The sequence below is a fragment of the Pholis gunnellus genome, assembly GCF_910591455.1.
Source record: "Pholis gunnellus genome assembly, chromosome: 21".
NCBI lineage: Eukaryota > Metazoa > Chordata > Actinopteri > Perciformes > Pholidae > Pholis > Pholis gunnellus.
The window spans coordinates 9,747,476-9,760,071 of NC_136548.1; the positions used below are offsets into that span (position 1 = coordinate 9,747,476).

General features: G+C 40.4%; 2 protein-coding genes across 2 annotated transcripts; both read right to left on the reverse strand.

Annotated features, from left to right (window-relative positions):
• Positions 1 to 456: 456 nt before the first annotated feature.
• On the reverse strand, positions 457 to 3,863 carry nif3l1 (NIF3 NGG1 interacting factor 3-like 1). The gene is made up of 7 exons (XM_079182440.1): positions 3,797 to 3,863; positions 2,788 to 3,410; positions 2,475 to 2,631; positions 1,676 to 1,799; positions 1,273 to 1,411; positions 1,005 to 1,088; positions 457 to 896 (listed from the first exon to the last, which is right to left on the reverse strand). The coding sequence occupies exons 2-7, from the start codon at positions 3,398 to 3,400 to the stop codon at positions 712 to 714; spliced, it is 1,302 nt and encodes a 433-aa protein (XP_079038566.1). The 5' UTR covers positions 3,401 to 3,410; positions 3,797 to 3,863; the 3' UTR covers positions 457 to 711.
• A 3,606-nt stretch (positions 3,864 to 7,469) lies between these two features.
• Positions 7,470 to 9,083, reverse strand: cabp5a (calcium binding protein 5a; the record flags this gene model as incomplete). Its single annotated transcript, XM_079182209.1, has 6 exons — positions 7,470 to 7,498; positions 7,618 to 7,765; positions 7,905 to 8,014; positions 8,369 to 8,512; positions 8,656 to 8,686; positions 9,036 to 9,083. 6 exons carry the CDS (start codon positions 9,081 to 9,083, stop codon positions 7,470 to 7,472), a joined length of 510 nt encoding a protein of 169 aa, XP_079038335.1.
• Positions 9,084 to 12,596: the final 3,513 nt, after the last annotated feature.

A 12,596-nucleotide genomic window follows, 5' to 3' on the forward strand; every position in this document is an offset into this window, starting at 1 on the left:
GCTCCCTGAGGCCTAAAGGTCAGGTTACTGAAAAAAAAAAAAAAGAACATACCATAAGAGGCATTTGTATTTAAATGTTGGTTGTTGGCTCAGACGTTCCTGCTGTTGGAGCACTTCCTGCATGACAGGGGGTTGTCGATGCACGATGCATGTTTACGATGCAACAACAAGCCTTTTAATCTGATTGGGATTACCGTTTCTGTGAGCCAGATGCAAACACTCTTCCTTTTAGGGAAATATTTGTGGATGCTGAAATTCTCTTTCCACATCGCCAAAGGGCACACTTGATGTCACAGATTACTAGGATTAAAAACACACACTGTGTGTTGTCCGTGAATAAATCCCACTGCATGCAGAAGACGCATGCATTCAGGTGACATGCTTTGTATTCAGCTCTCATTGTGCATTTGTGGGCTGATGTCTCACCCAACCTACAAACCATTTCGGATCAACCAGAACCCATTTTTATTACATGATAACAAGAGTAACACGTAAAGGAAGCACTTTTCATAATTACATGAGGCACAAATATATTGAAATACTCTTTTTACGGCTACTAGCTTTACATAAGGAGCCCGGTACAATCACATCATACACATCCATTTCAATTGCTCCATTAGAAAAAGTGGAAGGCGCTTTTGTAATTTGGATTTTTATCAAAACAGTGAAGATGTATCTAACTAACTGGTGCAGCTGTGGCTCCAAGGCTGCTCAGACCACCTCCAGAGGGTCCCTGTCAGCCTTCGACACCGCCACCGCTACGCTGTCCGGAAGACGCACAGCCAGCTTCTCCCTGAACACAGCCAGAAACCCACGCTCACTGTTGCTGTGCTCACTGAGGAGGACGTTGGTTCCCTTCGCCACGGCGTCCAGCACTTCATGGTGGGACATCTCGCCTGAGCAATGGGTACGATTACTACCACGTCAAGCAACTACATTGACAGCAAAACAAAATGTATCAATTGTTTTTGAATGAAAGCGGTATGAAGACTTTAAATGTGTACCCGTGATGTAGAGGTCTGCCTTGACTCCGTTCAGTACAGAGGCCCCGGATCCAGCACATACAGCCACAGTACACACAGAGGACTCTGAAAAACACAGAATAAAGACTTACTGACGCACACATTTAGATCTCTTGGTTGTTCCACAAGCTTCAACCTTTCATCCCTTAATCTAAAATGTCAGAGCATTCAGGACATCTGCTGCACCCAACGCTCGCCTAATGGGTAAGTGTTCACATCCTCCACATTGTTTACATGTTTATTTACTTACCGAGCGTCTGCCCAGATCCCAGAGCCAAGCGGAGGTGACTCAAACCCAAGTGGGACTTCACTTTCTGGATGGCTGTTGCCAGTGTTACTGGCTGCTCCAAAACACTAAGTCGCCCTTGGCCATGGCCCGGGAGAGGGGGCTGCAGGGAGCGTAAGGTGGACAGTTAGTCAAAGAAGAAGTACCTACAATGCATAAAACAGGATATCACTTTCCATGAACTGCTTTGTGAAATGTAAAGATTAGCTTTTTAAAAAGGATCATTATGGAGCTCTGTTTCCATCTTAAAGAAATACTTTTTTTCTTTGTGTTTCTGAAACAACAGATTTGGTTTTCAGGAAACAAAAACGGTGTAAATATAATGTTAAAATGATGGAATCTCTTTCTTCAGTTCATCATGCGGCACCTTTTCTAACTTGAGGATGCTGAGGGAGAGGCTGGGGGCATTGTGTCGTAACAGAGTCTGGACACTCGGTGTCAGCGCTGAGTCACTGCAGGTTACGCTCACATGGACCTCATTGTTGTCCGGTCTGTTGAGAGGGGACATGAACTATTATTCCCCAAAGTGCAAAGGACATTAGTGGTGATCAGTGGGTTTTTAGCATGTTTAAACCTATTATCTACAAGTTCTGTATACCTTTTGTTACTGCTGACCATGTTCCAATTAACATAGATGATTAGTTTATGTTCTTTTCAGTATTTCTTTTAAAGTCCACACTTGCATACAACAGGCAATCATTCAGAGAGCATGATTTTTCTCCTTTTATGAGGCGTCAACGTTATGGAACCAGCTTGTGGTCATGAAGCTGGGAACAGGGTCTGTGTGTCAGGCTTTTGCCAGAAGCTTTGATATCCAAGGTGTGAAAGTCAACTCTTGCATTCACAAGCTAATTAGCTTTAAAGTCAGAACCAGAATAACAAACCAAGACTGGATGTTGGGAATACTGTAGCAGTGGCTGTTGCTTCATTTAAACTCACACTCAAATATTGAAGAAACCTAGTTTTCACAACTTTGAAAAAAAAAGAAGCAGATTTCAAGATAGCGGTGTTGTATTGTGAAAGTTTCAGTTGCTTTCGTGCAGCACTGAAATGAAGGAATTACAGTAAACGGTGCTTAAACGTGATGTAAAACCTATTCTAAGTTTTGGAAATTGTCTGCAGTTCGGTAAAGTATAGAGAACTTGTAGTTAAAAGATGAACAGGACCTGCTGACTGAATGCTGTAGTGTTGATTCACTGTCACAGGCCTTCAGTTCCTCCAGAACGCCGTTTAGTTCCTCTGTGCTTTTGACTGTGAACTCCAGTTTGTGACTTTGTGAGGCGCCACCGAGGGCCTGACTGAGCACAGACACCTGCCCGCTACCTGAGAGTCACAGACAGACACCGGAGATGGAAAAAAAGACATGATGGAGGACACTTGGTGAGAATAATGTATAGTGCCACAACATTTTAACCTTAATTAAATATGCAAGTCCTGTAGGCGTGTGTGACACATCTTCCATTCAGAACGACATCTTACCAAGTCCCCCCACCAGCCAGTCGTTCACGCCTCCTTTAACACTATCCCACGAAGTGTGAGGGGAGAAGATCGCTATCCTGGCCTCCACAGCCCGGATGGCCAACTTCTGCTTCCAGTCTTTCTGAACCAGACGCTTGATTGGCTGAAACAGCGGAGGGTGATATGAGATAATGAGGTCACAGCTCATGGCCTCCGCTTCGTCCATGACCGCATCCGTAAGGTCGTTGGTCAGCAGGATGGTTTTAACGGGCCGCGATTTGCTGGGCTCGACCAGAAGGCCGACATTATCCCACGACTCAGCCAGAGACAGAGGGGCGAGCTGCTCCAACACCTGCAGAACTTCTTTGAGCTCCATCAGGCCTGAACGGTGAGCAGAAAGAGAGGAGCGGCGGGTGGGAGAGAGCTGAAGAGGGGAGTGTTGGGGGACCGAAGTTTGTTGGCTTGTAAAGAAGCCGCCACGGTGAGATGCTGAGAGGAGAGATGGAGGGATGGATGGAACGGTTGACGCAGAGGAGCAGAGAGCAGCCCGCGAGGTCAAGCTCCTCCTAGTACAAAGTCTTCTGTAGGTGAGTGAAAACAATGTCCAAGAAAGGCTTCTACATCCGGTCAACATCAGTGGAGACCTGTGTGGACAGAAAGAAAGACCACTAAGTCTTAATTTAATAACTAAGAGTTAGCTTACAACCTGAACTTTCTTTATTAGCCTAGTATCTAGCTAATCTAACGATAGACAATGAATGTTTCTGGCCCTGAGGCCTAATATTGTTGCTGTGCCGCTATTTAAACCCTCAGTATGTAACCTGATACACAACCAGGAGTGGTGACTGTCACTGACTGCTGGGAAGCATGCAGCTAACAGCAGAGCTAGCTACTCAGCTAACATTAGCTGCTAGTAAAGACTGAATGACAGCGCTATATTTAAAAACACACCGTGCACGTTTCAGTGTGTGTATCAGTGAACTTATTTACTTTCGCTTGCCTTTCACTATAAAGTATGAAGACTACTTGCGTTCTGTTGTCGTACACATTTCTCCAGAGCTGAGAGAGTGCACTCACTGGAGAACTCGCATGTCCCTTTCCGGCTTCCGTTTCTTACATCTATTGTTCTGATTGGACAGTTGAAATGGCAGGGAGCATCGTGTGAGCTCTATGGTTGGAGCACTTTTTGTTCAAAAAGTGGCAACGTATGTGATTTTATTGCATTAACATCTACGGAAAAAATACTTCAATAGCTCAGTTCTACTCAAATGTCACAATTAATCTGCATAGTCTGACTGTAGTCTATGATCAAAATGTTGCTTTGTATGAGTTTGAGTATGAGTTTGTATGTATGAGTTTGTTTTGATGCATACGCATATGACTATATAACGTATGCAATGTGTGGACGATAAAGAGTTTATCGATCATACCAATTGTTTTTATTTTATTTTTCTCCATTATCATATGAAAAATATACAGTGGGACTTGTTTTTTTTTAGCAGGTTGGAAAACTCCATTGAACTGCATTTAAGAAACGCTAAAGCTGAAATATTATCCTACACACTAGTGTGAGAAGAATACGTACTGGCAGATCTTTAAATCAGATGGATTAACCTTCTCAGTGGTAGAGGACATTTATGTTTATCTGCAAATGGCATTCCAACTTTTGTTTTTTTCTGAGAGTATAGAATATGCCAGCATAGAGGAAGGCTAAAAGCCTTTGACCCCTGACTCTGAAGGATCTTATTTTTGATCTGTTAAGACACTGAATTCAGATTCTAGTCAGTAGCCTCCAAATGCAGAAAGCTGCACTTTGATTATGTTTTGCATAAACACATTGACATAGTTTCATTCTCTATACTTTGATGGAATTTGATTGGAACACAACTTGTATTACATTTGAAAGCATGCATCAGTGTATTACTACAACTTGCAGTAAACATTGACATTTTGCAAAAAGAACCAGAGAGGCTGATTTTAATCAGATGGGGCTAAAGCAGATTATTAATGCACAACACATGTGTCCGTCAAAGTCAGTTCTATCTTTGATGCTTCTGTTGTGGGTTTTTTCCGTTGTTGATGCTCAGCTTCTTTGACTTTATGACTTATGTTAAAACTCAATACTTAACGGCTGGCTCAGTAACTGTTCCCTATCTGACTCGTGGTGAGACACCACAGGATCTCACTATTAGGAACTCAGTAACGAACACCCAAAGAACACAAGAGAGATTGGATTTTCTTCAGTTCACGCAGATTTATTTGCATCACAAAGTATACAAGTAAACCGAACTGTCCGGAGTCAACTAACTTCACAATAGCTTACATTCCTTTACACCTCCATGCTACCCTAAGTCATTCTATATAAGTACTGATAAACATTTCAGTAATAGTATCGTAATTAAAAGATACTATACTCACAGAGTCGCTTAAAAATCACGTTTCTAAATTTGGATTCAGCCATTAGTGAAAAACCTGTTCAACCAGAACTTCATACAGCTGTTGGTATGATGTAATACTGTTCATATATGTTATAGAACAAATTCACGGATCAATGTTAGGAGGAAAAGACCGGAGGATACTGATAAACTGTATTAACTCTCACTGGGCAGGTGGTCACGCAGCAGATACCCTGCGTGTAACCCTAACCACTTCTCAGAAAGATTAAGTATTTTAGAATACACAAATCTGCACACACAAACAAACAATGATAGAGTGGCGGGTTATCAATGTTGGGAGATGATTGCAAATGGTTAAACCGCAGTTCTCATTAAGTGCACGACAACAAGCTGCTGGGCAAAGTGGTTACCTCTGAACTGAGTCAGAGAGCGGCCGAGGGAGAGATTATTGTGGATTTATGCAAATAAAGGTCGGGCCCTGATCAGGGAAGGATCAGGGCAAAGGCCCGGCAGCGAGCATTACATCATCGGATTCTTCCCTTGACCTTATCAGCCTCTCTTGACATTACACCGCTCGGTTTAAATGGGACTTCCTTTTCTTTTTTTCACTTCCTGCTTTCACATAAGAGCCTTTATGTTCAGCACTGAAAATGTGTTACTTATAGATTAAGCATATTGCCACAGCTATGCCCAGTAGTATCCAATCTGTGGAGTGCCACTGGCAGATGTGTGTTCAAGAACAGCTTCACTTTCGGTAATTGGTACTATAAGCCCTTGTGCCCCATCTGTTCGTCTGTTTGAAGTCTGCCCCGTATGTCATGCAATAACATCTGTCTGGCTGATGTGTCCCAGACTGCGAGGGTGCACTGTGTCCCCATCCACAACCCTAAATTCCCAGGTGTTTAGTCTGAGCTTTGGGTCAGATTGACACAGTACTGGAGAATAACCACATATTCTGTTCACAGGTCTTTGTATCAGGCTGGGAAGTGAAATCTGTGGTGCAAATTTGAAACAACTTTGGTGTCTTCGGAAAATGTGCACTAGCTGCTATTCCAGATAAGATGCTAACTGTGTATCAGTGGAGAAAAGAAGAAACAACTATGCTAACTAGCACTGATTTGCTGTGCTTCTGTCTGGTTACATACATTGTTTTGTCTTTTCCTTTAAACTAAATAAACAGCTAATACTCTTAAACGTTTCCTCACATTTTTCCTCAGTGTCTGAATTTCCCCAAACGTTAAAAACTTACTGGGCATTGCCAAATTGACAAGAAATGACTCTCCATCAGGCTACATTTTGGGACAAGTACATCTTTTTTCTGGCACAAAATACAAATCTGTTATGCACCATGATGTCAGAATTATGAGATCTCTTTATCCCTCTTTATGTCCTTCCCAAGCCATTTCGGGGAAGTTTCTCAATCCTCAACTACCCACAGACAGAACAGCAGCAGCAGCAGCACTGATGTTTTTGGTTTCCAAATCCCTTCTTTGGTACATGAAATCCAAAGATCATTCTGCTGATTTTTATTATACAACCAGCGCGTTTTATATTATTATGCAAGTAGATTTACTACTGATGTCATGCTGAATATGTGTTCCACATTTGAATAGATAAAGACATTTGCTTTGCATGTCGGCACTGAAACCATAAACTGGACTGATCAAATAAAGATTCTTGATGAATACACCGTGTCCTTAGCTTCCTTCAGGTGTCACAGGAAACATGTCGCATTCATTCAAACCAAAACTCAATGTTTACATACTTTAAGGTTTTATTTAGATATCATGTTACCAAGATTCAACTTGTTGGAATCAATCCATAGATTCATTATGTAGACCAACACATTGCAACTAGCCCAGGCTGAATACTGTACATGTACATTTGCTATATACATAATAAATGTTTGATAACTTTAAATCTAATTTTTGATAACATTGTTAATAATTATTTTCGATTCGCAATACATACATTTTAAAAATGCTATCCAATTCAACAAAACAATCCAAAATGACTTTCTGTATTTAAAATAAATGCCATGAAACAAATCGATATAGTTTACACAGTCGTTTCAATGATCTTAGCAAATATCAATCAATCTTTGCATAGATGTAAAATTCTCTCTTCACATTGCTTGACTTTTCTTCGCAGCACTTTATTCAAATTTAAGAAATGATTACTTGTTTGTTCCTAACATATAGCCTACAAATTCATCTGTAATCCGGCTTTATAGAAAGACAGCATCAATATTAACGCATGTCCGTAGAGGTGCAACGGTATTTTCTTGATTGACAGCCTCCTCAACTGTCATTTGTTGGACATCATTCTGACGAACTCTGCAGCAGAGAGGAAGAGTGTGATTAGTTTAGTGAGCGATTCATTTATAAAAGTGTTGTGGATGCAATTTATTCTACTATTGATTTCCATGTCACTGCGGCCAAAAGACGGTTCACACCTTCAAAGTCTACTGTGCCATCTCCGTTGTCGTCTGCTTCTTTTACTATGGCATCTATCTCCCTGCGGTTCATGTGCTCTCCCATCAGCTTGGTCATGGCAGACCGCAGCTCCTCTGTGGTGATCTCTCCGTCTCCGTCCGTGTCGAACTGACCAGAAGCACAAGAGAGTGAGGTCAGTGGTCATCTTTATGGCATCACAGTGAGTGAGTTGGGTGCATATTTGGTCAAATCTGGCTTTGAAGCTGCTGCATTTTGGAAAGTTTAAGGAGAAATGTTTTATTCTCACCTCTTTAAAGGCGTCTTTGAGCTCCTTCACGCCAATCATCCCAGCCGTTTCTGCCAGAAGCTTTGGGGCCATCAGATCTACAAAGTCCTCAAAGTCCACTTTGCCACCAACTGCAGGGGAAATCACAAGATTCAGGACATCCGTGGGCTCTTCTGTTTCTTCATTTCTGTGTTATTCTTGCATCAAATGAGCTTATAGCGGTACAATTTCTCATCAATTTCTGCTGTCGAAAAAAGTAGGACTGTCCTTAAGAGTCACACAAAAGCACCACTTTAAATCTTGTGTTTACCAGAGATGTGCTTCTAAGTTTTGTACAAATATGTCATTGAAAAAAAATGACTAAACAACAAAAATCATAGTAGACTAAGACCAAAAAGACTGATTAGTCATTTAATTGACTAAAGGGGTGCAGCCCTACACAGCTAAATCTTTTTCTTTGTATATTTAGCCCTGCAGGGACTCACGGTTCATGTTGATATTTTGGCTCAGCTCGATCAGCTCCATCTCCGTGGGCATGTAGCCCATTGTCCTCATCAGATTCCCCAGGTCCTTGCAGCTGATCAGCCCATCCTTGTCCTTATCGAACTCATTGAATGCTTCACGCAGCTCTGCAGAGGCGTACAGAAAATAGTCAGTTAAGGTTGTGTGGCCATCGACAAGTAAATGAATAGAATGTGCAAGAGTTTAATCTGCATTTACTGATGAAATCATTAGACTAAGCAGCAATGTAGATGATGAGAATTTAATTTACCATCAATCTCCTCATCAGCCAGTCCTTTAGCCTGAACAAAGAGAAAAACAATTGGTTAGGTCCAGTGTACCAATAGACAATCAACTAAATGGATGTTTTATTTATTTTTATAGCTCAATATAGATTATTCCTAGAATTAAACGTCACTATAACAGACATTAAACTGTGGATTAAAGTGTAGATTATGCCCGTATTGGCAGGTGTATCATCACTGGCATGCAATAATAAAGAGCAGCACAGATTCTCGCTGTGTGGGTCTGTATCTCTGAGCATTTTTTTCATACCGTTTGGGTTATATAAATCAATTGAACTTTCATCAAACATCAGCACAATCCCATCAAAATTAAAAATAGGAAAAAGGTTGTTATTGTTGTACTCACAATATTTTTCCCTCCTCGCAGGAAAATGCACGCTGCACCCAAACTCATTTCTGCAAGACGACAAAACAGAGTGGTGTTTGCCAGAGCAGGAAAGTTAGGATTAAGACAGATTGAGTAGTCTTTGATCCAGCGGAGGGGTTGAACACTAGGTCTGAACTCTGTGTGTTTGTGTGTGTGTCTTCAGTTTCTGACATTAGGAAAATACTTCTCAAAAAATAGTCAATTTTGATAAAAGAACCAGTTTGACAACGAGACAATAAGAATTAAGTAACATGTGGGTATTTGTGCTCACCTTTATCTGGTGATTTCTTTTCATCAGCCAAGTGCATAATACGCGACCTCTGAAGTCGAGACTTGGCAGCTGACCTGCAGTAGAAAGAGGCCTGTGTCTTCCTTGTGTTTCTTAATGTTCTTCTCAGTATTGGTCCAGTTCCTCCTCAGCCAGGACAGCCCTGCTTCTCAGTGTGTCCGTCCAGTCTGCCCAGGCTGAAGGGATGCTGGGAGGTTGTATGAGGGAGGTGTGGCTGCATCCAGGGTTGTATGCCGGCGGGGAGGAGCCAGCGGTTTGACGGGGGCTCATGTATGACCTGAAGGGATGCAGCTCTGCTTCCAGCTGAGTGTTTACATGTACATTATACTGCCAGCTGAGCCCACGGCTGACAGAAGAATTAAGATACTGTCAGTTCACAGGTTAGGGGATAGAGTTTCTGTTTCTTTTGTTTACTGTGAATTCATTACAGCTGTCTTATTCACTGTGGCTATTTGGCTGATTTAGCACTTAAAAACGTATTTTAAATACGGTATTAAATAACTATTTCCATAATTGATATTTAAGTTACAAGGATATAAAAACAAGAAAAAGCAGCACATTTTTAATTTTAACAGCTGGAGCCAGCGAATATTTGACTTTTTTGCTTGATAAAAGAGGATTGAACATAATGATTGTTGAAAATAGTTGACAATTCTGTTGATGGACAAATCAGGTCATTGTTTTAACACAAGATAGCTCAACATTTTGGAGAAAAGACTGTAACTTACAGGTCAGTAATCATAACATTAACTCTGTTTTACAGGCTTTTATTGGACTTGAACTGGATAAAAGTCAGTTTTGTGTTTTTCAGTTGCATTTTGTCTCATTGACTGGTTATTTTGTGTTTGATTGTATTTGATAAAGTGATTTGTTTTCAGGATATTTATTCGTTGCTGACATTTCTTTGCCTCTCCTTATCTTCTCTCATCTTCTGCATCATCTAATAACCATCCAACTTAGGCAAAATGCTCCACAATCATCTAATAAAAAGTCCAACTCGTAATCTTGTCAAATGTTTTGCTTTTATTCCCTCTTCAGACGTACAATGTTCTAATAACAATAATAATTTCCGGTGGATCAGGACACAAATAAATTATTGTGAGGCTAACTGCATTACTCCTAATGGGAAAACATTATTTTAAAAGAATGAACTTATAATAATATTTATGTATTGTGATTATATGTTACATTTTGACTAATCGTAGGTTTTACTCCCTTGAGTTTGAACCCTCCAAATCATCGGCTTCATTGTTTCTGTTAAAAGAAATTCGACAGTGACACTATAAAAGAAGAGAGTCTAATTCGGATCCTCCGCCTGTTGTTAAAGCCCCCATTGTTTTCAAAAACATGACAGTCAAATTGATTTTGGATGTATTTATGATCCGCATGATTATTTCTTCCATGAAATACTCTGATGACAATGTCAGGGATTAATGCCTCGAGGTCGGTCTTCACTTACACTGGCTGATTTGAAACACTTCTGCACCGGGTCTTGATAGTGTGTGTGTCCCCTCTGACCTTAACCCCTGTGCCTGCTTCCCTGTTATGTAAATTCATCCAAAACCTGTTTGCATAAGAAGCATAATCCGCATCGGAAGCCAAAAACGATTTTGGTATCTTTCCCCCCTCCCTCGTTGCAGTGGGCCAGCTGTGGGGTTATGCAAAGCCCCGGCTGTGAAAAGATGTCTGAGGAGTGGAGGGCAAGAGAGATATGGGTGAGGAAAGTATGAATGAAACGAAGGAGAGGGGAGGGGAGGGAATACAATACATTTGAAAGGATTTGGAGCCAGACGGTGAATTAAGAATATGAATGCGTATTACAAGTCAGGAAACAAGTTTGACCCCTCAACAGTCAGTCCTGTTGAATAACAGGTCATTGTAAATAACTGTGGATAATAAACTATACAGTATCAGCAGCTGCTTGCAAGGGAGAATGATCATATAGAAAGATACAGAGGGAAATGTTTGGTTTTATTGTGCATGTGCGTGTGTGTGTGTGTGTGTGTGTGTGTGTGTGTGTGTGTGTGTGTGTGTGTGTGTGTGTGTGTGTGTGTGTGTGTGTGTGTCAGCTACAAGTGCACATCAGAGATTACACTGAGCGGATCATGAGAGGCTCAGCCAAACAAGCCATATGTGTGATTGTGATGACGAGTGTCTGTGTGTGCGGAGATAATTAACTTAACTGATGTCAAACTTCAAAATGTATTCACATGAAAAGGAATAATTGATGTGTGTGAGGGTCCCGGGACAGACGAGGTCGCATGTGTACAGATTGTAAAACGCTATACAAAATATATTGAATTAAATTGAAGTTGAATAGAAGAAGGATTGCATAGATTGACTTTACAGCTAAACTCGAATGGTACACTGTCATCTGACAAGTCATAGGTTAATAAAACACAAGCCATCTGTCTGTTTGTGATGCAATATGCAACGCTTAACAGAAAGCAAGGCTTGCACCCAAACATATATCACTGTTAAAGTGGATGGGTGCCGAAAAAGCTTGATACCAATTGGTATTTGTTGAACGTTCAACTCCGTTGTCACTATGTGAATATATAAACTAAGTTTTATTGTGTTCAGTGGACAGTTGTAGAAATCACTTCCTATGATGACAGGTTGTTTTTTTTTAAAGTGCTTACTTTCTTATTATTTGGGTCAAATATTATTATTTTTTCTGAAATAGCTTTTGATTTGGGTCAGGATTTAAAAACAAATTGTGAAGACGCATTTCCTCTTATTTTCATGATTTTTACAATGATGTATAAATTAGACTCTTTGCTTTACTTAACAATTACATTTTTAAGATAGTTTGTGTTTGTGCTCCACATTTCAGAGGGAGATATTGTACTTTTTACTACATTCCAGTAAGCCTAGTTGTTACTTTTCAAGTGCAGGTTTTACGTGTGACTATCATCATATTTATTGCTACAACTGCATTTCGTTGTTGCATAATGGCAAGAAATGCTCGAAATCCTTGAAACGTGATGCTTTATAATAGATTAAACTACCCAACAAATGTAAATCATTTAAAATGACCTCCATCTTGCCCGGCAACAACATTAAAATACTTATTACACATGAATGTGTCTGTAATAATGAAACAATTTTATAATACTATAACACTCACATGAGTCATTTGACTGTCTAATGAGAGTTTTTGATTCCTTAAATGCATTTTGTTGATAATACTTACAATGGTATTACTACTTTTACTCAAGTACATATTCAAAATATTTCCTCCAGAGTTG